Source organism: Nomascus leucogenys, chromosome 24 (genome assembly GCF_006542625.1).
Source record: "Nomascus leucogenys isolate Asia chromosome 24, Asia_NLE_v1, whole genome shotgun sequence".
Classification (NCBI taxonomy): domain Eukaryota; kingdom Metazoa; phylum Chordata; class Mammalia; order Primates; family Hylobatidae; genus Nomascus; species Nomascus leucogenys.
In genome coordinates this window covers 29032382-29060319 of record NC_044404.1, presented here as the reverse complement: position 1 = coordinate 29060319, position 27938 = coordinate 29032382, and the positions used below count along the sequence as shown (strand labels likewise).

The window sequence follows — 27938 nt, the reverse complement described above, 5'->3', positions numbered from 1 at the left end:
TCAGGAAGGGGCAGAGACTAGACTGGGGACCTGGATAGAAAGGAGGAGCCCGGGAAAGAAGGCTCAGGAAGGGGGTGGTGCTCTGTGGGAAGGAGCCTGGGGTCGGGAGGGCTGGCTATGGGAGGGGTGGGACCATGAGGGAGGGACTATGGCTCTGGGGGGAGGGACTATGGCTCTGGGGGGAGGACTATGGCTCTGGGGGGAGGGACTATGGCTCTGGGGGGAGGGACTATGGCTCTGGGGGGAGGACTATGGGAGGGACTCTGGGAGGCGGGACTCTGGGAGGCAGGGCCGTGGGGGTGGCTCTGTGGCTATTGGAGGTGGGGCAATGGGAGATGGGCAAAAGGAGGCAGGGCTATGGGAGGGGCAAGGTAATGGGGGAGGAGCTGTGGGGCCAGGGCTACGGGAGGTGGGGCTATGGGAGGTGGGGCTACGGGAGGTAGGGCTATGGGAGGTGGGGCTATGGGAGGTGGGGCTATGGGAGGTGGGGCTATGGGGGTGGGGCTGTGGGAGGTGGGGCTATGGGGGGGTGGGGCTATGGGGGTGGGGCTGTGGGAGGTGGGGCTATGGGGGGGTGGGGCTATGGGGGGTGGGCTATGGGGGGTGGGCTATGGGGGTGGGCTATGGGGGGTGGGCTATGGGGGTGGGCTATGGGGGGTGGGCTATGGGAGGTGGGGCTATGGGAGGTGGGGCTATGGGGGGTGGGCTATGGGGGTGGGCTATGGGAGGTGGGGCTATGGGAGGTGGGGCTATGGGAGGTGGGGCTATGGGGGGTGGGCTATGGGAGGTGGGCTATGGGAGGTGGGGCTATGGGGTGGGGCTATGGGGGTGGGGCTATGGGAGGTGGGGCTATGGGAGGTGGGGCTATGGGGGTGGGGCTATGGGAGGTGGGGCTATGGGAGGTGGGGCTATGGGGGTGGGCTGTGGGAGGTGGGGCTATGGGAGGTGGGGCTATGGGGGTGGGGCTATGGGAGGTGGGCTATGGGGGTGGGGCTACGGGGGTGGGGCTACGGGAGGTGGGGCTATGGGGGGTAGGGGCTATGGGGGTGGGGCTACGGGAGGTGGGGCTATGGGAGGTGGGGCTATGGGAGGTGGGGCTATGGGGGTGGGCTGTGGGAGGTGGGGCTATGGGGGTGGGCTATGGGGGTGGGCTAGGGAGGTGGGGCTATGGGAGGTGGGGCTATGGGGGTGGGCTGTGGGAGGTGGGGCTATGGGGGTGGGCTATGGGGGTGGGCTATGGGAGGTGGGGCTATGGGGGTGGGCTGTGGGAGGTGGGGCTATGGGGGTGGGCTATGGGAGGTGGGGCTATGGGGGTGGGCTATGGGGGTGGGCTATGGGGGTGGGCTATGGGAGGTGGGGCTGTGGGAGGTGGGGCTGTGGGAGGTGGGGCTATGGGGGTGGGCTATGGGAGGTGGGGCTATGGGAGGTGGGGCTGTGGGAGGTGGGGCTGTGGGAGGTGGGGCTATGGGGGTGGGCTATGGGGGTGGGCTATGGGGGTGGGCTATGGGAGGTGGGGCTATGGGAGGTGGGGCTATGGGGGTGGGGCTATGGGGGGTGGGGCTATGGGAGGTGGGGCTATGGGAGGTGGGCTGTGGGAGGTGGGGCTGTGGGAGGTGGGGCTATGGGGGTGGGGCTATGGGGGTGGGCTATGGGGGGTGGGCTATGGGGGTGGGCTATGGGGGTGGGCTATGGGGGTGGGGCTATGGGGGTGGGCTATGGGGGTGGGCTATGGGGGTGGGCTATGGGGGTGGGCTATGGGGGGTGGGCTATGGGGGTGGGCTATGGGGGTGGGCTATGGGGGTGGGCTATGGGGGTGGGCTATGGGGGTGGGCTATGGGGGGGCTATGGGGGTGGGCTATGGGGGGTGGGCTATGGGGGTGGGCTATGGGGGTGGGCTATGGGGGTGGGCTATGGGAGGTGGGGCTATGGGAGGTGGGGCTATGGGGGGTGGGGCTATGGGGGGTGGGGCTATGGGAGGTGGGCTACGGGAGGTGGAGCTGTGGGAGGTGGAGCTGTGGGAGGTGGGGCTATGGGAAGGGCTGGGCCTGGTGTCTGCTGGGCCTGCTCCAAGGTATCCCCCGTCTGCCATCCCCCACACCCAACCACGCCCACCATGACCCTGGCCGGTCCCTCACCCCCTTCAGGTGGCTTGCTGCCTGGAAGTAGATGAGATAGGCCTTCCTAGGCTCAAGTGGTGGGTTCCAGAAGCCTCGGTAGGTCTGGTTGTCACCCACGGTAAAGGGCATGGCCTCAGGTAGACTGCTCGCCGCCAGTTCGGCCCCGAAGTAGTGCACCAGGCCTCGGGCCAGCGCCGCCTCGAAGGTCAGTGGCACTGGGAAGCAGTCCTGTCCACCTGGCTCCCGCCGCAGCCTCCGCGCCCGCTCCTCCTCCACAATCACCTGGTACACGCTGGACAGGGAGGAGAGCGTACAGAGGATCACAAGCGGCCAGAGGACTGGGAGAGCCAGCTGGCAGTTAAAGGCCCTCCTGGGGACTAACTTCCACACACCGCTCCTTACTAGCTGGGCAAGTCCCCTAACCTCCCCGGGCCTGGGTTTCCTCCTCCATAAAATGGGAGTAATTGCAAGACTGTTCCAGAAGATAGACGGGAAGAACAGGCAAGTTAAGCAAGCAGCCAGCACCTGTCAGCGGTTATTCCTGTTACTAATCCAGGCTAAGAGGATCGTGGACCCTGCTCAACATAACCAAGCCATAAGGCCCCAGCCTGCTTCCTCCATGAGTCCTCTTGTGTGTGTGACACAAGACCTGGGAAACCAAAGCTACTGAAAGCTCCCTTCTGGGACTCAGTAAATGACAGGGTTAGCCAGATTCATTCATTCATTCATTCAGAAAGAGATGACTGAGCTCAGACGATGAGCCCTGTGCTAGACACTAGGCACCTGGGCTTCCTAAAACTGACCTCTAGTGAGAGCCAGTCATTTAGCAAACAAGGACACCCAACGCTATGTCTCTAGCACCCTCCCAATGCCAAGGCAGCCTCTGATCAGCAAATCGGAGCCCTGCTGTCTCAGGATCCCGACTGCCCACTCTGGTTCGTGCTCCCTGGTCCCAGCTGTGTTTCTATTTTATCTCTTTACTAAGTAGGCTTCTGCTATGAGCTCCTCCAAATCCTCTGCAGAACAAAGTGGAGAGTAAATAAGTGAATCCTGACAAATTTAAATATTTCCAGTTACAGTCTCGGTCACGTCTTGGCGTGTGACATCCCATACTGACAGCCTCTGCTCGGGGACGCAGAAATGCCTTTTCCTTGCTCACCAGATGTTTCTTTGGAGCATCCAAGTTGTGGGGAATCATCCCAGAGTGTTGGACACCAGCCCATGGCTTGTCACTAGCCCATTATAAACACCAGTCCAAGCCCCTTTCAGCCTCCATTACCCCAGGCTAAGGTCAGGCCTCTCCTAGCCCTAAATCCCACCAGGAGGTAATCATTAACATTAGCCATGAACAAAGTGCATCTTAATCTAGAATAATCCCCATTGTGCAGATAAAGAAATGGAGGCTCAGGAAGGTAACAGGACATGCCCAGGGTCATGCAGCCATCTTGCCGCTCCCCTCCCACCAAGCCTGCCCCCACCTAGCCTTGCAATCATCATCCTGAGGGACCCTGACCAGTGCTGCTCACAGGATCCCTCAAGAGGACAAGGAAGGAAGGGTTCCCAACCCATCCCAGACTCAGCGGCATAAGGGCCCTGAGGCTCCAGCAACAGACAAAAGGCCCTGCAGACCCCGTGACTTTTTCCTGGGGCTTCCCTGAGGGTCTGGGAACCGGTCCAGGGCAGGATTTGCAGTGGCAAATACAGGGAAGACAAAGCAGAAGAGGAGAGGATACAGTGGGGAGTGAGGAGGCAAGGGACTGCCATGGTCACCCGGGCAGCCCACTCTCTTCCTGGGAACTGACTAGGACCCTCACACCCCCCCACCTAAAGGCTGTCACCCTCTCCCAGAGCATGTACCTTCGTGGAAGGAAGGGGTGGACCAGAAGGGCAGGGAGGCTCTATAACTTCTAGAAAAGGTACAGGCACAGCAGATAGACCTGGCTTCCAAATCCAGCTCCACCACTTACTAGCTGTGTGGCCTTGAGGGCAAGTGACTTAGGCTCTCTGAGTCAGTTTCCCGATATGTAAAATGAAGGTAATCATACCCATGCCACAGGGCTGCCATGAGGATAAATGGCTTCACGCAGATAAAGCCCCTAGCACAGAGTCTGGCTAACAGTACGTGCACACAGTTGCACAAACACCCTCACACACTCTCACACATGCACACTTATGTCTCCCATACACGCCTCTCACACACATTCACACCACACATCCCATGTCTTTATCACAAAGACACACCCAGGTTCACATCCCACGTACACACACACACACACACACACACACACACACACACACACAGAGTCTTGTCTCCAGCACCCTCTCCCCAGTAGCGGAGAGGCACCAGCAAGCCCCAGCCACCACGGCACCAGCAAGCCCAGCTTCCTCCGGGAGAGCAGGTGGAGAAGCCAAGCCCCTAGCCATTCCAGAGAGATGGCCCTATCTGGCTGGCTGCCCCAGCCTTCTAGAAAGCCCATCTCTGTGCTTCCAGGAAAAGGCTGGGATGATATAAGGCCCCCAGAGTTTCACTTCTCCAAGGTGTCTGAGGAAAGGCCCCGTGGACAGGCCTGGACAGTCCCCTCTCCAGGCTGGACCTATCCAGGGTCCTCCTGACAGTCACCATCTGAGACCCATGGCCTCAGAGGGGAGGGACTGCAGGCTTCTCGCCTACCGAGCATCACAGAACGATCTCCTGCAGACACCCCGAGCCCTGCGTGGGAGATTGAGGGAGGAAAAGGGTGAGCTGGCCTGGGTGGGGCTCTGGGTCAGAAGAGGGGCCTCTTCCCTAAGGCCCTGGACTCCCACCCCTCCGTCCCCGCTTTCCCACCTGATGGGCGCACCGCGGCCCTGTGCCGGCCTCAGCAGCACGGTGATGGTGTTCTCAGACTCGCCCAGGGGTGACGGCATGTCGGCATAATCAAAGCTGGGAGCTGGGGAAGGGGACAGGGTCACAAGCTGGAGCTTGGCCACTGGACCAGGGAGACCAGGCTTCCAGCCTCCTTGACCACAGTCCTCAGATCTCCCCTACTTCAGCCTTAGCCTCTTTTTTCCTGCTGACATGACCTGAGCTACCCTGGCCCCTGACCTCAGGCACCGGCCCCAGCCTCAATCTTCTGATTCCACTGACCACAGTCTCCTGGCTCCTCTGACTTCATCCTCCCTGAGCCTGACTTTAACTCCTAAATGGCATATTTATCTCAGCAGGGGCCCTCTGTAACTACCCCCAGGATGCCCCCCATTTCCCCTCTGCCCATGGAACCCTTGGATTCTGGGCCACCTCCAAAGAGGCTGGGCCGGGTCGGGTGGGGCTCACCAGAGATGTTGGTGGTTATCTCAGTGAGTGCCGCCTGGCCGAAGCCTTTGCCTGTGCGGGCCCGCACGGAGAACAGGTAGGTGGTGCCTGGGTGCAGGTTGGAGAAGACGTGGTAGGTCTCGTTGCAGAGCTTGGAGATGGTACGTCGTGGGCCCGGCACGTTCACCACCGGGTCTGATGACTCGATGCTCTGGTAGCTGATCTGGGAGCAGGATTGGCAGGCAGGTGGGCACAGGATGGGCAGAGCATCCCTGACCAGCAGCCTCCACCCACCATGTTTCAGGAAAGTGAGAGATAAGGCTAAGCAAAGGAGACTGGATGCCATCAAGCCAGGCTTCTAGTCATCTTCGCCTCTCCCTCCTGCCTTCAGGACCCTTCCCTAGAAATCACGGGGCACAGACCTGGCCATAGTTGAAGAAACTATGACAATCACATCTGTCCTCCCATGCACCTACTACTGTAGCAGCAGAGAGAAAGAGGGTCACCCCTCACCTTCCACCAGGGACCCCCACTGTAAGAGGGTCCCACACCCACCTCATACTGAGTGATGAGACCATTGGGCTCCTGGGGCTCCTCCCACTTGAGGAAGATCATGTCCTCCAGTGGAGTGAAGGTCAGGGACTCAGCTGCAATCCCACTGGGCACTGCAAGGGAAAGGCGGCAGGGGCCAGGGGAAAGTGGGCTTTGGTGCCAGACACCTGGGTTTAAATTCCAGCCTTGCTGCTTCCTACGTCGTTCTCATGGACTATTCAGCCTCTCTGCACCTTACTTAACTCAGCTGTGAAGTGGGAATGATATAACCCTCTCAAGCCAGGACTCAAATGATATGATGTACATAAAGCCCCAAGGCAAACATCAGCAACTGCATATGGTTCAACCTATTACTAAGTACTCAAAATGGATAGCTGGCATTTTCATTACTGTGTAGGTTGCATTCAGGAGAGAAATACGTTTGAAGGCTCCAATTTTGTTCCAGTTGGGTAGTTTTCAGAAAATATGCACATGTGCCAGAGAAATGAAAACAGCAATTGCATTGCGGTATTGGGATTATGGGTGGAGATATTTTCTTGTCTAAAAATTTCTAATTACATAAATGACATGTTCAACGTAGAAAATCAAAATGAGCGTAAAGAAAATTAATGGCATCTACAATTGTATCACCCAGAGATACTGTTAACATTTTAGCATTAACACTTGCAGGCATTCCTTTGTTTTGTTTTCCTCTGTGTAAATGTGTACTGTTAATGGCAGGCACAGGAGTGTCATTTAGGAAGAGAATGGTCTTTGCTTGGGAAAATGCCTTGAGAAACCACTATGGGGAAGCTGAAGTCCTAAGGCAGAGAAAAGCAGAAACTAAGGAAGGAGCTGAATTTTGCATCTAGGCCAATGCTGTGCAGAACAGAAAACTGTGCACGTGCGGCAGCAACACAAAGCCATCAACCAGGGAGCTTAGGGGTAACTGGGATCTGTAGGAACCCAGGGAAAGGCTTTGGACCTGTGACAGCATTCGAGTGTAGCTCTTAAGAATGACAACTGGCTGAGCGTGGTGGCTCACGCATGTAATCCCAGCACCTTTGGGAGGCTGAGGCAGGCAGATCACTTGAGGTCAGGAGTTCGAGACCAGCCTGGCCAACATGGTGAAATCCCGTCTCTACCAAAAATACAAAAAATTAGCCAGGCATAGTGGTAGGCGCCTATAATCCCAGTTACTCGAGAGGCTGAGGTGGGAGAATCGCTGGAACCAGGGAAGCGGAGGTTGCAGTGAGCTGAGATTGCGCCACTGCTCTCCAGCCTGGGCAACAGAACAAGACTCTGTCTCAGGAAAAAAAAAAAGAATGACAACTGTGAAGCCAGATGGTCAGGTGAGAAAACCAGGCTTTCTGTGACCTCTTCTGTAAAATGGGAATAGAAATGAAATGGGAATAGAAATAGTAACATACCACATAGGGTTGTCATGGGTATTAAATGCAGTAATATATTAAAACTATTCGGAATGATGCTTGACATGTACACTAAGGGCTAAATATTAGTTTGACATATGTAGAACACTGCATTCAACAGCAACAGAATACATGTTCTTTTCAAATACACATGGAACATTTACCAAAATTTAACGATATGTTGGGCCATAAAGTAAGGATCAAATTTCAAAAGATAAAATTTAGAGGATATCCTCTGACTACAGCGGAATTAACCTACAAATCAATAATAAAAAAAACAATTAGAAAAGTCTCAATTGCTGGCCAGGCACGGTGGCTCATGCCTATAATCTCAGCACTTTGCGGGGCCAAGGTGGGCAGATCACCTGAGGTCAGGAGTTCGAGACCAGCCTGGCCAACATGACGAAACCCTGTCTCTACTAAAAATACAAAAATTAGCCAGGCGTGGTGGCAGGCGCCTGTAATCCCAGCTACTCAGGAGGCTAAGGCACGAGAATCGCTTGAACCCAGAAGGCGCAGTTTACAGTGAGCCGAGAGTGCGCCACTGCTCTCCAGCCTGGGTGACAGAGTGAAACTGTGTCTCAAAAACAAAGAAGAAAAGTCCCAATTGCTTAGAAATTAAGCAACATAATTCTAAATAACTCTTAAGTCAAAGAAGAAATTATAACAGAAATAACAGTTCAATTGTATAAACAACAAATTGAACTGAATGATAATGAAGATAGGAAATATCAAAACTTGTGGGATGCAGCTAAAGCAGGACTTAGGGGAAAATGTGTAGCTTTAAACACATATTAGAAATGAAGAAGGGCTCAGTATTAATGATCTAAGAAACTTCTACCTCAAAAGGCAAAAGAACAGCAAATCAACTCCAAAGAAAGTATAACAAAAGAAATAAAAAATAGAAAATAAAGAAAATCAAGTAAGCCAACAGTTGATTCTTTGGAAAGATTAATTTATACAGTCCTCACAAGAGTGAACAAGAAAAAAGAAAACAGAAATTACCAATATCAGAAATGAAAAAGGTGATATCACTATAGAGCCTACGGACATTAAATAAATATAATAAAAGAATATTGGCAAATGAAGTGGCTCATGCCTGTAATCCCAGCACTTTTGGAGGCCAAGGTGGGTGCATCACTTGAGCCCAGGAGTTCGAGACCAGCCTGGGCAACATGGCAAAACCCCGTCTCTACAAAAAATACAAAAAAATTAGCCAGGCATGGTAGTGCACGTCTGTAGTCCCAGCTACTTGGGAGGCTGAGGTAGAGGGATCATTTGAGCCTGGGAGGTCGAGGCTGCAGTGAGCCATGATCGTGACACTGCACTCCCACCTGGACAAAAGTGTGAGTCCCTGCCTCAAAAATAAATAAACTAGCTTGGCGTGGTGGTGCATGCCTGTAGTCCTAGCTCAGGAGGCTGAGGTGGGAGGATCGCTTGAGCCTGGGAGGAGGAGGCTGCAGTGAACTGAGATGGTGCCACTGTACTCCAGCCTGGGCAACAGAGCAAGACTCTGTCTCTAAATAAATAAAAAAAATTATAAACAACTTTATCTCAAGAAATTTGACAATTTAGGCGTAATGAACAAATTCCTTAGAAAATACAGTCCATCTAAACTGATACAAGAATAAAAAAAATCTGAATATCCCAATATCTATTTTAAAAACTAAAATTTACTAAAAACCTTGCCACAAAGAAAACTCTATGCCCAAATGGCTTCACTGCTGAATTCTTTCAAACACCTAAGGAAATAAATTAGACCAATCTACCCCAAAGTCTTCCAGAGAAAAAATAGGAGCTCTCACTACTTTGGTGTTATACAGTTGGTTTAATCCTAAGCAAAAAAAAAAAATACCCTCAGTAAATTTCAGTCTCAGACATGGCATATCTGTGGGAGGTACACAGGGCCCTGGGAATTGGAACTGAGACTCTTACCATCCTCATCCGTCTGGAAGGTGACCTCCTTGCCCTCTTTGCGCCCCTCAGGGTTAGTGAGGACAAGCCTCACGTGAACGTTCCGATAGGGCAGCAGGTTCTTGATGGTGTAGCGGCTGACACCTTGCTCTGTCTTCACACACTCTCGGATGGTCTGGTTGTGGCTGCTGCCCAGGGTGTAGTGATAGCACAGCGACACAGTATATGTGTGGCAACGCGTCACGTTGTAGCCCAGCGGTTCCCACTGCAGGGTCAGCTGGCGGGCCTGGATCTCAGCAAAAGCCAGGCCTTTGGGGGCCCTCATGGGCTCTGGAGAATGCAGGAGGCAGAGAGAAGAAGTTAGAAGAAATGGGAAGAGAAGAGGAAGAAGAACAGGGAGAGAAAGCATCAGTCAGCTGCCTGAAATCATCCCTCCATTGCCCTCAAGAGCTCAGGGGACCCCTAGAACATCAAACGGGGAGTAAAAGTATGTGCTTTGGAGTCAGGCGGACTACATTTGAATCCTGCCTCTGCCACTTGCAGCTGGCAACTGCTGACTGAATCACTTCACCCCTCTGATCCTTAGATTCCTCAACTACAAAATGAAAAGATAATAGGCCCTGCCTCATAGGATCACTGTAAGGTTTAAGGAAATACACACAAAGGATGCATGACAATGGCTAATATACAATAAGCCCTCAAAAAATATTAGCCTTTTTTTTTTTTTTTTTGACAGAGGCTCACTCTGTCACCCAGGATGGAATGCAATGGCACAATCTAGGCTCACTGCAACCTCTGCCTCCCAGGTTCAAGCAATCCTTCCGCCTCAGACTCCCAAGTAGCTGGGATTACAGGCGTACACCACCACGCCCAGCTAATTTTTGTATTTTTGGTAGAGATAGCGTTTCACCATGTTGGCCAGGCTGGTCTTGAACTCCTGACCTCAAGTGATCCACCCACCTCAGCCTCCCAAAGTGCTTGGGTTACAGGCGTGAGCCACCGCACCCGGCCAATAATTTATTTTTAACAGCACAGTTCACCTCCTAATTCAAGGCCACCCTGGACTACAACAGGTCACTCCGAATCAAACTGTTGATATATTTTTCTTTAGGTATTAATTCCAAACTTGTTCTGAAACAACGTATAGTAATACATATAATATAATAACATACAGAAATCAGGGTAATGAGGGAAATGAGAGCCGAATCGTTAAATAAAGCCAGAGAATGACAGGGAAACAGAAACAGAAATACATGACATTAGGTCCTACGTGGAGGTCTAAAGAGAAGGTTCAAATTCAGTGGTGGGTTCCCTGGCTGTCAAAGCAAAAAAGGGAAACACAATCTATTATATAATGATAATAATAATAAAGGCAGTTAACATGTATTGGGGGTTTTGGATAGGCCAGGCATTGTTCTCGAGTCTTTAAAATGCTTTATCTCGACCGGGCGCAGTGGCTCATGCCTGTAATCCCAGCACTTTGGGAGGCTGAGGCAGGCGGATCACAAGGTCAGGAGTTCAAGCCCAGCCTGGACAATATGGTGAAACCCCATCTCTACTAAAAAGAAAAAAATACAAAAAAATTAGCCGGGCGTGGTGGCGCATGCCTGTGGTCCCAGCTGCTTGAGGCTGAGGCAGAGGAGTTGCTTGAACCTGGGAGGCAGAGGTTGCGGTGAGCTGAGATTGCACCATTCCACTCTAGCCTGGGCAACAGAGCGAGACTCCATCTCAAAAAAAAAATGCATTATCTCATTTAATCCTTGTAATCTAGTGAGACAAGTGCTATTATTAGCCCTATCATACAGATATTAAAACAATGGCACAGAGAAATTCAGTAACTTGCCCACAGTCACAGAGATGGTAAGTGGTGAAGCTGGGATCCAAACCTGGTCAGGCTGGCTCCGAAATCCATGCTCTTAACCGCCACTCCCCACCTCCCCAACAGGAATTCACCGATGCCTCAGGAGAGAGATAGCTACCCCAGCAGAAGGGAGGTGCATGTTAGGTTTTACGGTTTCTTGATGACTCTATGGACCAGAATGTTATCCCCATCTTATAAATAAAGAAACTGGGCTGGGCACAGTGGCTCATGCCTGTAATCCCAACACTTTGGGAGGCCAAGGCAGGAGGATCGCTGGAGCCCAGGAGTTTGAGACCAGCCTGGGCAACACAACAAGACACCATCTCTAAAAAAATAAAAAGTTGGCCATGCGCAGTGGCTCACACCTGTAATCCCAGCACTTTGGAAAGCCAAGGCAGGTGGATCACCTGAGGTCAGGAGTTTGAGACCAGCCTGGCCAACATGGAGAAGCCCCATCTCTACTAAAAACACAAAAATAAGCCGGGCGTGGTGGCACATGCCTGTGGTTCCAGCTACTCAGGGGGCTGAAGCAGGAGTACTGCTTAAACCTGGGAGGTTGAGGCTGCAGTGAGCCATGATCGCAACACTGCACTCCAGCCTGGGCGACACAGTGAGATGCTGTCTCGGAAAAAAAAAAGAAAAGAAAAGTCAAGGCTTCTGAAGCAAAGGCAAGATGGAGCTCAGGACTCAGCCCTTAGTCCTGCATCTGCATTGACCAGCTGTGTGATCTTGGGAAAATCTCTGGGCCTCAGTTTCTGGATCAGTAAAACGAGGGAAGACACCAAGATTGCATCAAATGATCCTTTTCTCTCTTGCACTCAGATTCCATGAAGTGTAGTTTCATTACTCTCAAGTTCTGTGAGCACCTGCAAAGTGTCCCCACCTAGAGGGACCTCAGCATCCCTTAATGAACAGGTGAGAAAGCACCGCTATACAACCTCTGAAGAAGATTAAGTACAACCCCTAGGAGCATTTTTTTTTTTTTTTTTTGAGACAAGGTCTTGCTCTGTCATCCAAGCTGGAGTGCAGTGGCAGGATCATGGCTCACTGCAGCCTTGATCTCCCCGGCTCAGGTGATCCTCCTGCCTCAGTCCCCCAAGTAGCTGGCACTACAGGTGCGTGCCACCAAGCCCAGCTAATTTTTGTATTTTTTGTAGAGACGGGGTGTTGCTGTGTTGCCCAGGCTCATCTCAAACTCCTGGGCTCAACTGATCCTCCTGCCTCTGCCTCCCAAAGTACTGGGATTACAGGCTTGAGCCACCGCACCCAGCCCCTAGTGGCATTTTTTATGTGATTAATTTGTTCAGAATTCCCCTTACGAAGAAGATGCAAAGGAAAGCATTCGCCCAGGCTGCTCCTATCTTGGGAGTGCACCAGTAACACAGTTTTCAACACTGGCCCCAAGTACAGCACAATACAAGTTTCTGTTTCCACCCAGAAGGTTTCCTTTCTTCCCTGGAACACAGGCAAGCAGCATGTCTCCAGTTACATATGGAGCCATCGAAGAGAGATTTCAGCACTCACTAGGAACAAAGCCTGCCTCCTGACTGGCTCCCTTCTCCCCACAAGCAGGGCCTACCCAAATCCCATCCCATATGGACACGGAGGGGCTGGCTGCCACTGCTCCCTGTATCCTGGGTACTGTGGGCTGCAAGCCCATTCAACACACTTAGGTTTTCTCTCCCATTCCTGGCCCATAGAGATTTTTCTAATTTTTTTAATGTAGTTTTGTTTTAAGCCATCATTCTTCTATGTTTGCACCCGAGGGGGCAGATCTGGGGTGTGCTCACTTGCTATCTTTCCCAGAGGTCCTCGCGTTATTCTCCAACTCTCTGGCTCTGGTCCTGGCTGCCCTGTGTGTACTGTCCTGGGAGTCTACAAGAGCCGAGGTGCCACTGCTTTATTTGCACAACCGGGAGTGGCTCTCTGTTCCCTGCAGCCCAGCTCACACCATCCCCACCCCCTGGAACGCAGCCCTGCATTCCTTTCCAGCCTCTAGGGCTTGGCAGAAGCACTCTGCTTCCTAGTCCTCCTGCAGCATTTACAGAAGGGCAGGAGAAGTTCCATGTAAACGGGGGACGTACGCTGGGTGAAGACCATGGCAAACAGGACAGTAGTGTCCCATCCAAAAGGGGCAGCTACTGCTCACCTCTAGATGACTGCTGCCATGCAGGACTACAGGTTCAGAGTTGCCAGATCCTCCCATTTTTCAAGAGGAGCCAGAAATTCCAATTTTTATGTGAAATCTCCAGATTTTTACATACTGGCAACCTACTCAAGCTTCTTAAAATCACCTTACAGGACCCAAGATAGTGACTTTGGAGGATGAAACTCCCAACTTCGGACTTAGGCATCTCATTCTTTGACAACTGTGCCACCTCCCATCCACCCAGGTAGACTGAGAGCTCTCTGAAAAGAAGGTCCACTTCTCTTTTTTCTTCCTGCCTACCCTGATCATATCTGGACAGATCCAGGGAGCTCAAATAGTTTGTTGACTACAGACTGATATGTTGATTGAGGGGTGTGAATCCATGAGTTTCTCCATGTTTCTAAAAACCATCTGGCACCCAGACACACTCTCTTCAACTGTCAACACACACTGACAAAACAGAACTCGGGGACCTCAAAGCCCCATCCCTCTGAATTACACAGGGCTACAGGTCACTCCGAGATCAGAGGTCAAAATGCACATTAAAACAATGAGGATAACATTTAACGCTGTTGAATTCGGCCACCATGTGTTGACTTTAGTAAGGCTAAACAAGATGCAATAACCCCGAAATGGTCAATTTTCTCATTGGGGGAGCTTTGGACTGGGATCTAGTACACCCAAGTTCACATCCTATCTCCACCCCTCGTGAGTTCTTTTTTTTCTTTGTTTGTGTTTGTTTTTTTGAGACAGAGTCTCACTGTCACCCAGGCTGGAGTGCAGTGGTGCTATCATTGGCTCACTGCAGTCTCAATCCTCCCACCTCACCTTCCTGAGTAACTGGGACCACAGGCACGTGCCACCATGCCCCTGGTTAATTTTTTTTGTATTTTTTGTAGAGACGGGGTTTCACCATGTTGCCCCAGGCTGGTCTCAAACTCCTGAGCTCAAGTGATCCACCTGCCTCAGCCTCCCTAAGTTCTGGGATTACAGGCATGAGCCACTGCACCTGGCCATAGTTCTGTGGCTTCAGGCAAGTTACTTAACACCCTTTGAATGTTGATGTCAGGTTCCTCCACTAAAAAATGGAGATTATGGCTGGGTGCAGTAGCTCACACCTGTAATCTCAGCATTTTGGGAAGCCAAGGCAGGATCGCTTAAGCTCAGGAGTTCGAGACCAGCATGGGCAACATAGTAGTGAGACCTTATCTCTACAAAGATATAAAAATTAGCCAGGCATGGTGGTGCGTGCCTGTAGTCCCAGCAACTCAGGAGGCTGAGGTGGGTGGATAGCTTGAGCCCGGGAGGTAGAGGAGGCAGTGAGCCAAGATCATGCCATTGCACTCTAGCCTGGGTGACAGAGTAAGACTCTGTCAAAAAAATAAACAAAAACAAACAAATGGAGATTATGACACCTACTTTAAAGAGCAAGTGTGAGAGTTACATGAGATAATATGAGTCAAATTGCCCAGCCTACAGTCATTACCAGTCTATAGTAATTAATAAACATGTGCATTAACATGAGATGCCAGTAGCAGTATAAATTAGCACAACCATTTTTTAAAGCAATATATTTAAAAGCCCTTTCTTCAACCACTCCTGACTCTTTATCCTAAAGAAATAACTTGGGGTGGGGGGAGAAGGGAAGAACTATAAGGCTAGGTTTCTCAATATAGTATTATTTATCATTACACAAGTCTGGAGGCAAACAGTCCAGCCAAATGGGGACATTCAATGGACTTCTAGAGTCAATAAACATAATTATAAACAACATCACACACCTAACAACACAAAGCAAATGAGGCAGCATACGGAATGCTTTCTACATCCCAATGCAAGGGTGTAAAAACGTCTACTGCAGGCATATGGGCAGAGATGTGAAGAAGTCAGAAAAATTATAACAGCTGTTGGGCTAGGATGATGGGCTTCGGAGTGCTTATTTTTAAAAACGCCTTCGCCTGATGCTATATTATTGTTTTTACAGTAAATAATATATTGCGAGGGAAGTTTCATGGGGATGGAGGAGATGACAACACAGCTGGTCAACAGCAAAACAACTGCCGGCCAACGCGCCTAAGCAGGGAGGGGCCACGATGTCAACAAAGAGAAGCGTGTAATTCAGAAGGCCAGGGGGAGATGTTTGCACCCTGACTGCCAGGCCCCTGCCCCAGCTTCCGTCCTGGCCAGCCTATGAAAAGTGTTTCGCAGTGCCCAGCACAAACTGGGCATTCAGCCCATGACGGTGGCAGCAGCTGCTGTTAAAAACACTGGATTACGCTGGATGCACTGGCTCCTGTCTGTAATCCCCGCACTTTGGGAGGCTGAAACAGGAGGATCCCTTGAAGCCAGGAGTTTAAGATCAGCCTGGGCAACACAGTGAGACCCTGTCTCTACAAAAAAAAATACATATATACATATATATATATATATATGTATGTATGTATATAAATTAGCTGGGCATGGTGGTGCAAGCCTGTAGCCCCAGCTGCTGAGGAGGCTGAAGCAAGAGGATCACTTGAGCCCAGGAGTTCAAGGCTGCATGTAGTGAGCTGTGATCGTGCCACTGCACTCCAGCCCAGGTGACAGGGTGAGACCCTGTCTCCAAAAACAAAATAAAACAAAAAACTAAAACAAAACACTGGATGAGAAATCAAGAGATTCAAACTTTGATTCTAGCTCTGCCGTGGACTCACTGTGTAGATTTGTACAAGTGGCTAAATCTCTAAATCTGAGTTTATTCATCTGTAAAATGGGAATAATCAACAGCCGTCATCATGAAACCTGGGTTCTTGACCCACTGTCTGATCACAGCCAAGTCTCTTCCCCTCTCTTCCCTGTATGCTGCCTCATTTGCTTTGTGTTGTTACATGTGTGATGTTGTTTATAATTATGTTTATTGACTCTAGAAGTCCATTGAATGTCCCCATTTGGCTGGACTGTTTGCCTCCAGACTTGTATAATGATAAATAATACTATACTGAGAAACCTAGCACTTATAGTTCTTCCCTTCTCCCCCCACCCCAAGTTATTTCTTTAGGATAAAGAGTCAGGAGTGGTTGAAGAAAGGGCTTTTAAATATATTTCTTTAAAAAATGGTTGTGCTAATTTATACTGCTACTGGCATCTGGGTTTCAGCTTCCCCATCTGTACACTAAGGGGAGTGCAATAGAGATCCTCTATGGAACCCTGTGCTATGATTCCTTTTATCCTAAGTGGCAAACCAGAACTGCCTTTGAAAGATTAAAAACACCATAATTTACTGGGTGCTTACTGTGTGTTAAGCACTATACTTCACGTGCATTTAATGCATTTCCCTGCAATTGTCTGCATTTAACCCAAAACACTGGAGGCTCCAAGGTTCAGGCTTTACAACCCCTCTTTCTTCCATCTACGTTTATTCCCTAAAAATCTAAGGACTAAATCGGGGATTCTCAACCTCAGCACTGCGAACATTTTAGACTAGATAATTCTTTCTTATGTGGCTGTCTGCGCATCGTAGGATGTTCAGCAGCTTCCCTGGCCTCTATCCCTTTAGATGCCAGTAACACCCCATTGCCGCCATCCAGTTGTGACAACCATTATATCCTCAGTCACTGCCAAATGTCTCCTAGGAGACAAAACTGCCCCTAGTTGAGAACCATTAGCGTAAAAGATCTCATCCAACCTCAGGGCTTTAGATGCCATCTATTCCATCTCCACACTGATGACTTTCAAATTTGTATCTGCAGCCCAAGCCTCTTCCCTGAACTCCACACTCATGTATCCATCTGCTGATAAGTACCTCCACTTGAACGTCTAACAGGGATCTCAAAGTCAACATTCCCAACACAGAACTCCTGATCTATGACACCCGCATCAAATCAGCTTCCACCACAGTCTGCTCCTTCGCAGAAAACGACAGCTCCATCGTTCCTGCTGCTCTAGCAAAACACCTTGGAGCCATCCTTGACTTCTATTTCCCTTTCTCTCATCCCATATTCAATCCATCAGCAAATGCAGTTAGCTCTGCCTTCAAAATAAACCCAGAATCTGACCACTTCTCCCTACCACCACCACTTCCACTCGGCTCCCAGCCATCACCACCTCTTAAGCAGATCATTGCAGCAGCCTCCTCCCTGGTCTCTGTGGCACCTTTGCCCTCCTGGAGAACGTTCTCCACAAAAGGGCCAGAGTGATCCTTTTAAACAAAAGTAGACGATGCTCACCCCTGCTCTCTAAACTCTTCAGTGGCTCCCCAGCTCTCTCTGGGTACAACAGCTCTAAGTCCCACATCTGCAGCTCAACTTCAGCCTCTTCTCCTGCCATCTCCCACTCAGTCACTAACACAGTGACACTGGTCTCCTGGATGCCCCTCGCATGTGCCAAGCATTCTCCAGCCTCCAGGCCTTTGTGCTGGCTGCTCAGCTGGGCTGGTGCTTGCTTCCCCCAGCAAGCCCCCAGCTCTCTGCACGGCTCAGTCCCTCGCCTCCTTCAGATCTCTGCTCAAATGTCACCTTCCCTTGAGACTTTTAAAAATAACAACCCTCCAGGCCCCACTCCCTGCTTTTGTTCTTCATGGCACTTACCACCATCTGACAGGCCATAAAGTCCTCCCTCGGTATATGCCAGGGATTGGTTCTAGGACCCCTACATATAACCGAATTCACACATATTCAAGTCCCATAGTTGGCCCTTCATATATGCAGGCCCTAGAAACATTGGAGTTTTTTGTATTGTTGGTTTGTTTGTCTCTAGATAAGATCTTGCTCTGTCATCCAGGCTGGAGTGCAGTGTGAAATCTTAGCTCACTGCAGCCTTGATCTCCTGCGCTCCAGCTATCCTCCTGCCTCAGCCTCCTGAATAGCTGTGACTACAGGCACACGCCACCACATTCAGCTAATTATTGTTGCTGTTGTGTTGTAGAGACAGGGTTTTGCTATGTTGTCCAGGCTGGTCTCAAACTCCTTGCCTCAAGCATTCCTCCCATCTCAGCCTCCCAAAGCACTGGGATAAAAGATATAACCCACCATGCCCAGCCCGCAAATACCGTATTTTTGATGCACGTGTGAGTGAAAAAAAAACTATGTAAGTGGACCTGCCCAATTTGAACCTATGATGTTCAAAGGTCAACTGTATACTTCACGTGTTTACTCATCTATTATCTATCTCCTCTTGCCAAAATACGAGTTCCATGAAGAACTCACATGTTGGTGGCCTTTGTCCATCTCGGTTATAGTCATATATCCCTAACAGCCACAATAGCACCTCGCACGTCATAGGCACTCAATATGCATTCGTTGAATAAATCTTCAAACTAACCCTACATGGTAAATGTTATTATTCCCATTTTGTAAAACAGGGGGACTGAAGCTCAGAAAGGTTACGTAACCTGACCCAGACCCCTTCGCTAGAAAGCAATTCCCCATTGGAACACTCTGACCCACCACTCAACGGTCTCCTAAAGTGTGACATTAAACCAGATTTTAGACCTACCACCCGAGGCGCTCCCAAAGTGTGGCTTTAAACTGGATTTTAAATAATTCACAGATCGGCTTTTTAAAACACTTACAAATATTGATTAGCAACAAATAACATTGACCTAAACCTCACACCTTACCCAAAATAGATCATGAACTTAAATGTAAAATGTAAAACTATAACACTTTTAGAAAAAAAACAGGAGGCCAGGCACGGTGGCTCATGCCTGTAATCCCAGCACTTTGGGAGGCCAGATCACCTAAGGTTGGGAGTTCGAGACCAGCCTGACCAACGAGGAGAAACCCAACCTCTACTAAAAATACAAAATTAGCCAGGCATGGTGGTATATGCCTGTAATTCCAGCTACTCAGGAGGCTGAGGCAGGAGAATCGCTTGAATCCGGGAGGCGGAGATTGTGGTAAGGTGAGATCATGCCATTGCACTCCAGCCTGGGCAACAAGAGTGAAACTCCGTATCAAAAAATAAAAAATAAAAAAAACCCAGGAGAAAATCTTTGGGAGACACAGACAGGCAAGGAGTTCTTAGACTTGATACCAAAACCATAATTCATAAAAGGGAAATTTTATAAATTGAACCTCATCAAAATTGAAAATAGTTCTGTGAAAGTCCATATAAAGAGGGTGAAAGGACAAGCTACAAACTGGGAGGAAATATTTACAAACTCCACATTTAACTAAGGACTGGTACCTAGAATGTACAAAAAACTCAACACTTAACAGCAAAAAATAATAATAATAATAATCCAATTAGAAAATGTTCAAAGACATGAACAGACAATGGACCAAAGAGGACATACAGATGGCAAACAGCACATGAAAAGATGCTCGTCCAGGCACCGTGGCTCATGTTTGTAATCCCAGCATTTTGGGAGGCTGAGGAGGGCAGAACACTTGAGGTCAGGAGTTCAAGACCAGCCTGGCCAACATGCCGAAACCCCATCTGTCCTAAAAATACAAAAATTAGCCAGGTGTGGTGGTGTGTGCCTGTAATCCCAGCTACTCGAGAGGCTGAGGCACAAAAATTGCTTGTACCTGGGAGTTGGAGGTTGCAGTGAGCTGAGATCATGCTGCTGCACTCCAGCCTGGGCCACAGAGTGAGATTCCATCTCAAAAAAGAAAAGAAAAGATGTGGCCGGGCGCAGTGGCTCACGCCTGTAATCCCAGCACTTTGGGAGGCCGAGGTGGGCGGTTCACAAGGTCAGGAGATCGAGACCATCCTGGCTAACATGGTGAAATCCCGTCTCTACTAAAAATACAAAAAAATTAGCCGGCCGTGGTGGTGGGCGCCTGTAGTTCCAGCTACTCGGAGAGGCTGAGGCAGGAGAATGGCGTGAATCCAGAAGGCGGAGCTTGCAGTGAGCCGAGAGCGCGCCACTGCACTCCAGCCTGGGCGACAGAGCAAGACTCCGTCTCAAAAAAAAAAAAAAAAAAAGGGTGTTCAACATCACTAGACACTGAAGAAATGCAAATTCAGACCATGATGGGAAGTCACTACACACCTCTCAGGAAGTCCAAAATAAAAAACAGTGACAACACTAAACGCTGGCAAGGATGCAGAAAACTGGATCACTCATACGTTGTTGGTGAGAATATAAAACAATATAGCCACTCTGGTAGTTTCTGATAAAACTAAACGTGCAATCACCATATGACTCATTGATTGTACTCTTGAGCATTTATCCCAGAAAAATGAAAAGTTATGTTCATGCAAAAAGCTCTGTATGAATGCTCACAGAAGCTTTACTTGTAATAATGAAAAAGTGGAACCAGCCCAGATGTCATTCAACAGGTGAATGGTTAAACAAACTGGCATTTCCACAGCATGAAATAAAAAGTAATAAAAAGCAACAAAAAGTAATAAACTACTGATAAACACAACTTGGATGAAGGAAACTACGCGAATGAAAGAAACTAATTCCAGTGCCAAGATAATTCAATAAGAATAGACTTTTCAACAAATGGTAATGAAGATCTACATACAAAAGAACGAAGTTGGCCAACCATGCCTATAATCCTAGCACTTTGGGAGGCTGAGCCAGGTGGATCACCTGACATCAGGAGTTTGAGACCAGCCTGGCCAACATGATGAAACCCTGTCTCTACCAAAAAATTAGCTGGGCATGGTGGCACATGCCTATAATCCCAGCTACTCAGGAGACTGAGGCAGGAGAATCACTTGAACCTGAGACGTGGAAGTTGCAGTGAGCTGAGATTGTGCCATTGCACTCCAGCCTGGGCGACAAGAGTGAAACTCCGTCTCAAAAATAAAAAATAAAAAAAAAAAAAAGAATGAGGTTAGATCCCTACCTCACACCACATTTGAAAAATTAACTCAAAGTGGATCAAAGACCTGAATGTAACAGCTGAAACTATAAAACTATTAGAAAAAAACACAGGAGTAAATCTTCATGCCTGCGGATTAGGCAATAGTTTCTTAGGTATGACATCAAAAGCACAAACAACAAAAGAAAAAAATAGATAAATTGAAAACTTTCGTGCTTCAAAAAAAAACTATCAAGAAAAAGAAAATATAATCCACAGAATGGGAGAAAGTATTTGCAAACATAAACACCTGATAAGCATCTAGTGTCCAGAATATATAAATAACTCTTTTTTTTTTTTTTTTGAGACACAGTCTCACTCTGTCACCCAGGCTGGAGTGCAGTGGCACCATCTCGACTCACTGCAACCTCCACCTCCCCGGTTCAAGCGATTCTTGTGCCTCAGCCTCCCGAGTAGCTGGGACAACAGGCATGCACCACCACACCTGGCTAATTTTTGTATTTTTAGTAGAGGCTGGGTTTCACCATGTTGGCGAGGCTGGTCTTGAACTGGCCTCAAGTGATCCGCCCTCCTCGGCCTCCCAAAGTGCTGGGATTACAGGTGTGAGCCACCACCACACCCGGCCTACTCAGAATATATAAATAATCTTACAACCCAATAATAAAAAGACAAATAACCCAACTTAAAAATTGGTCATTTTTAACACTCTGAAGACATTTCTACAAAGAAGAAGATATAGAAATGGTCAATAAGCACATGAAAAAATGCTCGATATCATTAGCCATCAGGGTAATGCAAATCAAAATCACAATGAGATACCATTTCATATACACTAGAGTACTTATAAGAAGACAGATAACAAGTGGTGACAAGGAAGCAGAGAAACTAGAACCCTCATAGACAAGTAGTGAGAATTTAAAGTGGTACAGCTGCTTTGGAACAGTCCAGCAGTTCCTCAATGAATAAACACAGAGATATGATATATATGGTACATAAGAAAAATGAAAACATGTATCAATATAAAAACCTGTACACAAATATAGCAATACTGTTCATAATAGCCAAAAAGTGTAAACAACTCCAATTTCCATCAATTGATGAATGACAAATAAAATGTGATATATTTCTATAATGGAATATTATTAAGCAATAAAAAAGAATGGAGTATTGATACATGCTACAATGAGGATAAACCTTGAAAATATCATGTTAAATGGAAGAAGGGTCAGGTGCAGTGGCTCACGCCTGTAATCCCAGCACTTTGGGAGGCCGAGGCAGGCGAATCACCTGAGGTCAGGAATTCGAGACCAGCCTGGCCAACATGGCCAAACCCCATCTCTACTAAAAATACAAAAATTAGCCAGGTGTGGTGGTGGGCACCTGTAGCCTCAGCTACTCAGGAGGCTGAGGCAGGAGAATCCCTTGAACCCAGCAGGCGGAGGTTGCAGTGAGCCGAGATCACGCCACTGCACTCCAGCCTGGCGACAGAGTGAGACTCCGTCTTAATAATAAATAAATAAATAATAAAATAAATGGAAGAAGCCAGTCACAAAAGATTATATATTGTATGATTCCATTTATGTGAAACGTCCACAGAGAGGCAAATCCATAGGGACAGAAAGGAAATCAGTGGTTGCCTAGGGCTAGAGGTGTTCGAGTGAAATGGTGATGACTGCTAAAGACTACAAAATTTCCTTCTGAGGTGATGAAAATGTTCCAAAATTGATTGTGTTAATGGCTGTGTAACTCTGTCAATACAGTAGTCCCCCCATATCCGCAGGGGACACATTCCAAGACCCCTAGTGGATGCCCTTACACCGCAGAGAGTTCCGAACCCTAGATAAACTATGTTTTTCCTATACATACACACCTATGATAAAGTTTAATTTCTACATTAGGCACAGTAAGAGGCTCACGACAATAACTAATAACAAAGTAGAACAATTACAACACCACACTATAATAAAAGTTATACAAATGTGGTCTGTCTCTCTCTCTCAAAATATCTTATTGTACTGTACTCACCTTTTCAAGCCTCAAGTTGACCACAGGTAACTAAAACCATAGAAGGAGAAACCTCAGATACACAGGGACTACTGTATACTAGAAACCACTGAACTGTATGTACATTTTAAGGATTGAATTGTATGAAATGTGGATATTGCAGTAAAGCTGTTATCCAAAAAAAGCCAATTCTAGAGGTTATATACTCTGATTTCATTCATATATTGTTGAAACAACAAAATTTTAGAAATGAAGGACAGATTAGTGACTACCAAAAGTTGGGGAGTAGAGGAAGAAAGGGAGGTGAATGTGGTTATGAGAGTCCTTAAGGGGGTTGAATTATTCAGTATTTTGACTGTAGTGGTGAATACACAAACCTACACATGTGATAAATTGTGCAGAACTACATACACATATATACACACACAAACAAGTACAAGCAAAACCAGAAAACTCTGAATAAGATCTGTGGTTTGTACCAATGCGAATATCTTGATTGTGATATTATACTATAGTTTTGCAACATGTTACCATGCAGAAAATAGAGTGACGTGCACAGAGACTCTTTCTGTATTTTTTTTACAACTGCATGTGAGTCTACATTTATCTTAGTAAGTCCACTAAAAAAACACTCTAAGCCAGGCATGGTGGCTCACGCCTATAATCTTACGGGTGGATCACCTGAGGTCAGGAGTTTGAGACCAGCCTGGCCAAACTGGTGAAACTCTGTCTCCAGTAAAAATACAAAAATTAGCCGGGCATGGTGGCGCATGCCTGTAATCCCAGCTACTCAGGAGGCTGAGGCAGGAGAATCGCTTGAACCCAGGAGGTGGAGGTTGCAGTGAACCAAGATCACGCCACTGTGCTCCAGCCTGGGTGACGGAGCAAAACTCTGCCTCAAAAGGAAAAATAATAACAACAACAATACTAAAGTCACAAAAAGAAAAACCTGTTGTGTTCTCAATTTCTCTTCTGATTAAACAAAAAAGACCCTCATCTGGCACAGGTGTACCATCCTCCAACAGCTGCTTTGCCCTTTTTAACAAGAGCAGACCTCAGGCTCAATGCCCAGACAAGAGAAACCAGCTGGAATGTATAATATACTTGTATTTGATGGTGTTTAGTTGCTTATTTTATCTAGATGTAGAATTAAGAACACAGATTCTGGAGCCAGCCAGTCAAGAGTTCCAATCCCATCTCTGCCACTTACTAGCTGTGTGCTCTGGGGCCAGTCACTTAACATCTCTGTACCTCAGTCACATGTGTAAAATGGGTACGACAAGAGCACCCACATCGTGGTGTTGTTGTAAGTTTTAAATCTGTAAATATGGGTTTGTGTGTGTGTCTACGCACAGATATGTTTAAGTGCCTGACACAGTAAAGTATTAGCTATCATTATCTTTACCATAACAAGGCTTGAGGAAAAATCGCAGTTTTAGAAAGGTTTACGAGCACAGATCCAGGCCACGCTACCTCTCGAATGCGCCCCTCCATAGCCCTGGGCCCACCAGGGCCTGAAGCCAGGGGTAGTGGCTGCACCCACCTGCGCATTTGGTGCGGCTGATAAGGGGTGGCCCGGGGCGGCCAGTGCCGCCGTCTCCGGGACGCGTGAGCAGCACGCTGATCTCATACTCTGTGTCGGGGTCGAGGTGCCACAGCTTGTAGGTCTGCAGGCTGACGGCGTGCACCTCGGCCCAGGGCCCGCGCGCCATGCGGTACTCAATCTCCTTGCGCACGATGGGCCCATCGCCAATGATGGAGTTGGTGTTGAGCTGGATGATGAGGTAGGTGGGGCCAGCACGCAGCAGCTGTGGGGGCGCGATGGGAGTGGGGGGCTCTGCGAGGAGATGGGGGAGAGGCGAGGCGGACCGATGCTGCTGTGAGACCCCAGCACCCAACTCTGAGTTCCACCACACCCAAATCCCTCTCCGTCCTCCCAGGGCCTCTGACGCTGCTACCAAGCCCTCAACCAGACCCTCTCTCCTACCCCCACTAACTCCCAGGCCCTAAGGGGCACCTGGCTCCAAAGGCTGACCCCGCCCTCGCCCATCAGCCCACGACCCCTCTCTCAGGCCCCTCCTAATCCCCCAAATCCTCACCTCCTAGAGCGGACCGCAGGCCAGCTAGGATCAACACAGGGGTCACACAGCCAGAACCCCACCCCTCTCTAGGCTCTCACCCTGACCCTGTCCGTCCCCCTCGACGCCAGCCCCGACCCCTAGATCAGCTCTCATCCCGGCTGGGCCCCTGCCATCTCCACAGGCCCACCTTCAGATCGCGCCCCCGCGGCACCCTGCCGGCCCCACCCCCTACGGCCACGCCCCCGGACAGACCCGCCCCCCGCCGCCGGCCCCACCCCCCTTCGGCCACGCCCCCGGACAGACCCGCCCCCCCGCCGCCGGCCCCACCCCCCTACGGCCACGCCCCCGGACAGACCCGCCCCCCCCGCCGCCGGCCCCACCCCCCTTCGGCCACGCCCCCGGACATACCCGCCCCCCCCGCCGCCGGCCCCACCCCCCACGGCCACGCCCCCGGACAGACCCGCCCCCGCCCCCCCCCACCGCCGGCCCCGCCCCTCGAGGGTGGGGTCCCGGCGCTCCCACGCGTCACCAGCTGACCCTTGACGATGAGCTCCGCGAAGTTGGAGACGCCCGCGCCGCGCGGGGCCTGGGACACACAGCGGTACAGGTCCTGCTCAGCGCGGCTCACGGCAGCCAACGGGAAAGTGGCCAGGAAGCGCCGGTGGCTGATGTGCCGCACGCCCGCCGCCGGCACCAGCGCCCCGCTCTGCCGCTGCAGGGAAGAGAGTGAGAGGGTCAGCGGCGCCTCGGAGCGAGGGGTCCCGATCTCGCTCTGACCCGGGCCCCATTTAGCCGTCCCGACTACACAGCGCGGACACAGGTTCCTGGAGCCGCGCTCTGACCTAGGGGAATGGGGGACCCAAGAGAGCGCAGAGCAGAGCTAGGGGAGGGCCGGGACGCTGTGCGCGGTGCTGGAGTACGAAGCAGGGACTCAGCAACCTGCGGGGAGTCAGGGCCAGAAGCAGCCACCAACCCCCCCACCCCGCCCCCAGCCAAGGTCACGGCTCCCGCTCACCTGCAGGAGGAAGCGTTCGGCCTCGGCCGCTCTGCCCGCGGCCATGCACTGGAACACCGCGTTCTGGCCCGCGTTGACCTCCACGTCGCCCAGGCGGGAGAAGTGTGGGGCCTTTGCTGCGGGGTTAGAGCCGCGTCGTGAGCTAGGCCTGCGTCCCCTGCAGGCAGGAGCCGCGGCCGCCCGCACCCTTTACCCCTGCGCCCCCAGTGGGCTGGGACTCACCGCAGGGGTAGCTGAGAAGCAGGATGTCATCCAGGCCCATGTAACCCCTGCGGTCTGGGGAGATGAGGGCCTCAAACAGCACCTGGGGGAGGCGGGAGGGCCCCTGTCATACTGATATTCCTCCAGCCTTGCCTGGGGAGGTGCCCACTTTCCGCTCGGCCTCAGCCTCCTGTGCCTCAACTAGCAGAGGTCAGCCCCACTCACACTGACCCTCCCTCCCAAGCCAGCTAGGTGGGGGTGGGGTCCCAGCACCCATAGTGAACAAGGTGGAGGCCAGAGTTTCCATCCAAATCCTGGACAGTTACCCTCAAGCAGCCAGACAGAGTTTCCAGCTCAGCACTTTTCCAACTCACCCTTGACCTGGGCCAGAGGCTATTCCTAGGAACAATGCCCTCAGATGCTGAACCCAGACTGGCCCCAGACTGACCCCTGGCCTTGACCACAGGTTGCCTCTGATGCTGAATGCGGACACATTCTAACTTCAGCCACTCATCTACTCCAACCTCAATCTGACATCCATCTGCCCCACCTCCAGGCACAGGCTGACCGCTGACTGACCCCAGCCCACCTGATATTCATTGGGCCAGAAAGTGCTGACAGCCAGCTCAGCCTGGTGCCACTGACGGCCATGGGATCCAGTCATATTCCAGACAGCACTGCCCAGGGGGCCCCCATTAACGCGCACGTAGACGCCCAGGGTGCCCGGGCTGTGCCCGTCCCGGCTGTACAGGAAGTAGCTAAACTGCACACAGTGGGTGTCATTCTCGCTCAGGCTCTGGAAGATGACATGGGCTCGCTGGCCTGGGGCATGCTGAGAAGTGTTGACCATCAGGTAGGAGCCTGGAAAGAGAGGAGGAAGAGGCAAGAGCTGAGGAGACCTCAGGGGAGGGCCAGGGCCAGGGGGGCACTGAGGAGGACTCCAGGCATCAGGACCCACCAGGAGTCAGGGATTCTGAGTTCTGGCCCCAGCTCCACCTCCCTGGGTGAGTCCCTTCACTTCCTAGCATCTGTTTCCCATAGGAGACCTGGAGAAGTAAAAAACACACAAACCTGACTTTGTCAAAACCATTTAAAGGCTGGGCGTGGTGGTTCACGCTTGTAATCCCAACGCTGTGGGAGGCTGAGGTGGGTGGATCACCTGAGGTCAGCAGTTCGAGACCAGCCTGACCAATATGGTAAAACCCTGTCTCTACTGAAAAAACAAAAATTAGCAGGGTGTGGTAGCAGGTGCCTGTAGTCCTAGCTACTCGGGAGGCTGAAACAGGAGAATTGCTTCAACCTGGGAGGCAGAGGTTGCAGTGGGCCAAGATCATGCCACTGCACTCCAGCCTGGGTGACAGAGCAAGACTTGGTCTCAAAAAAAAAAAAACAAACAAAAAAAAAAAAAAAAACCGTATGGCTCCTTACAATCTACAGGTCCCAGAGCCCATGCCCGGCCTAACCACAGCTTTCCCCATGTTCTGAGCCATCCCTGGAGGCAGGGACTAGGTCATTCATCCCTGGAGTCAAGAGCTTGGCACACAACAATCTCTCAAAGGCCACGCCTTCCAAAGCCCTCCCTC

General features: G+C 50.3%; 1 protein-coding gene across 10 annotated transcripts in view; it reads right to left on the bottom strand.

Moving 5' to 3' along the window:
- The window catches only part of PTPRU (protein tyrosine phosphatase receptor type U), a 94371-nt gene that overhangs the window by 43721 nt on the left and 22712 nt on the right, over positions 1-27938 (bottom strand). For 8 of the 10 annotated variants that reach the window (XM_030805488.1, XM_030805485.1, XM_030805489.1 and 5 more), the window contains exons 3-12: positions 26945-27216; positions 26377-26458; positions 26155-26270; positions 25677-25851; positions 24602-24895; positions 9306-9614; positions 5965-6074; positions 5431-5632; positions 4945-5047; positions 2136-2409 (exon numbers count right to left, since the gene is read on the bottom strand). In XM_030805488.1, the coding sequence (XP_030661348.1) occupies positions 2136-2409; positions 4945-5047; positions 5431-5632; positions 5965-6074; positions 9306-9614; positions 24602-24895; positions 25677-25851; positions 26155-26270; positions 26377-26458; positions 26945-27216 (1937 nt within the window). Of the gene's footprint in view, positions 1-2135; positions 2410-4944; positions 5048-5430; positions 5633-5964; positions 6075-9305; positions 9615-24601; positions 24896-25157; positions 25173-25676; positions 25852-26154; positions 26271-26376; positions 26459-26944; positions 27217-27938 lie in introns of those variants that run through there. The other 2 variants (XM_030805493.1, XM_030805494.1) reach the window with 2 other exon arrangements.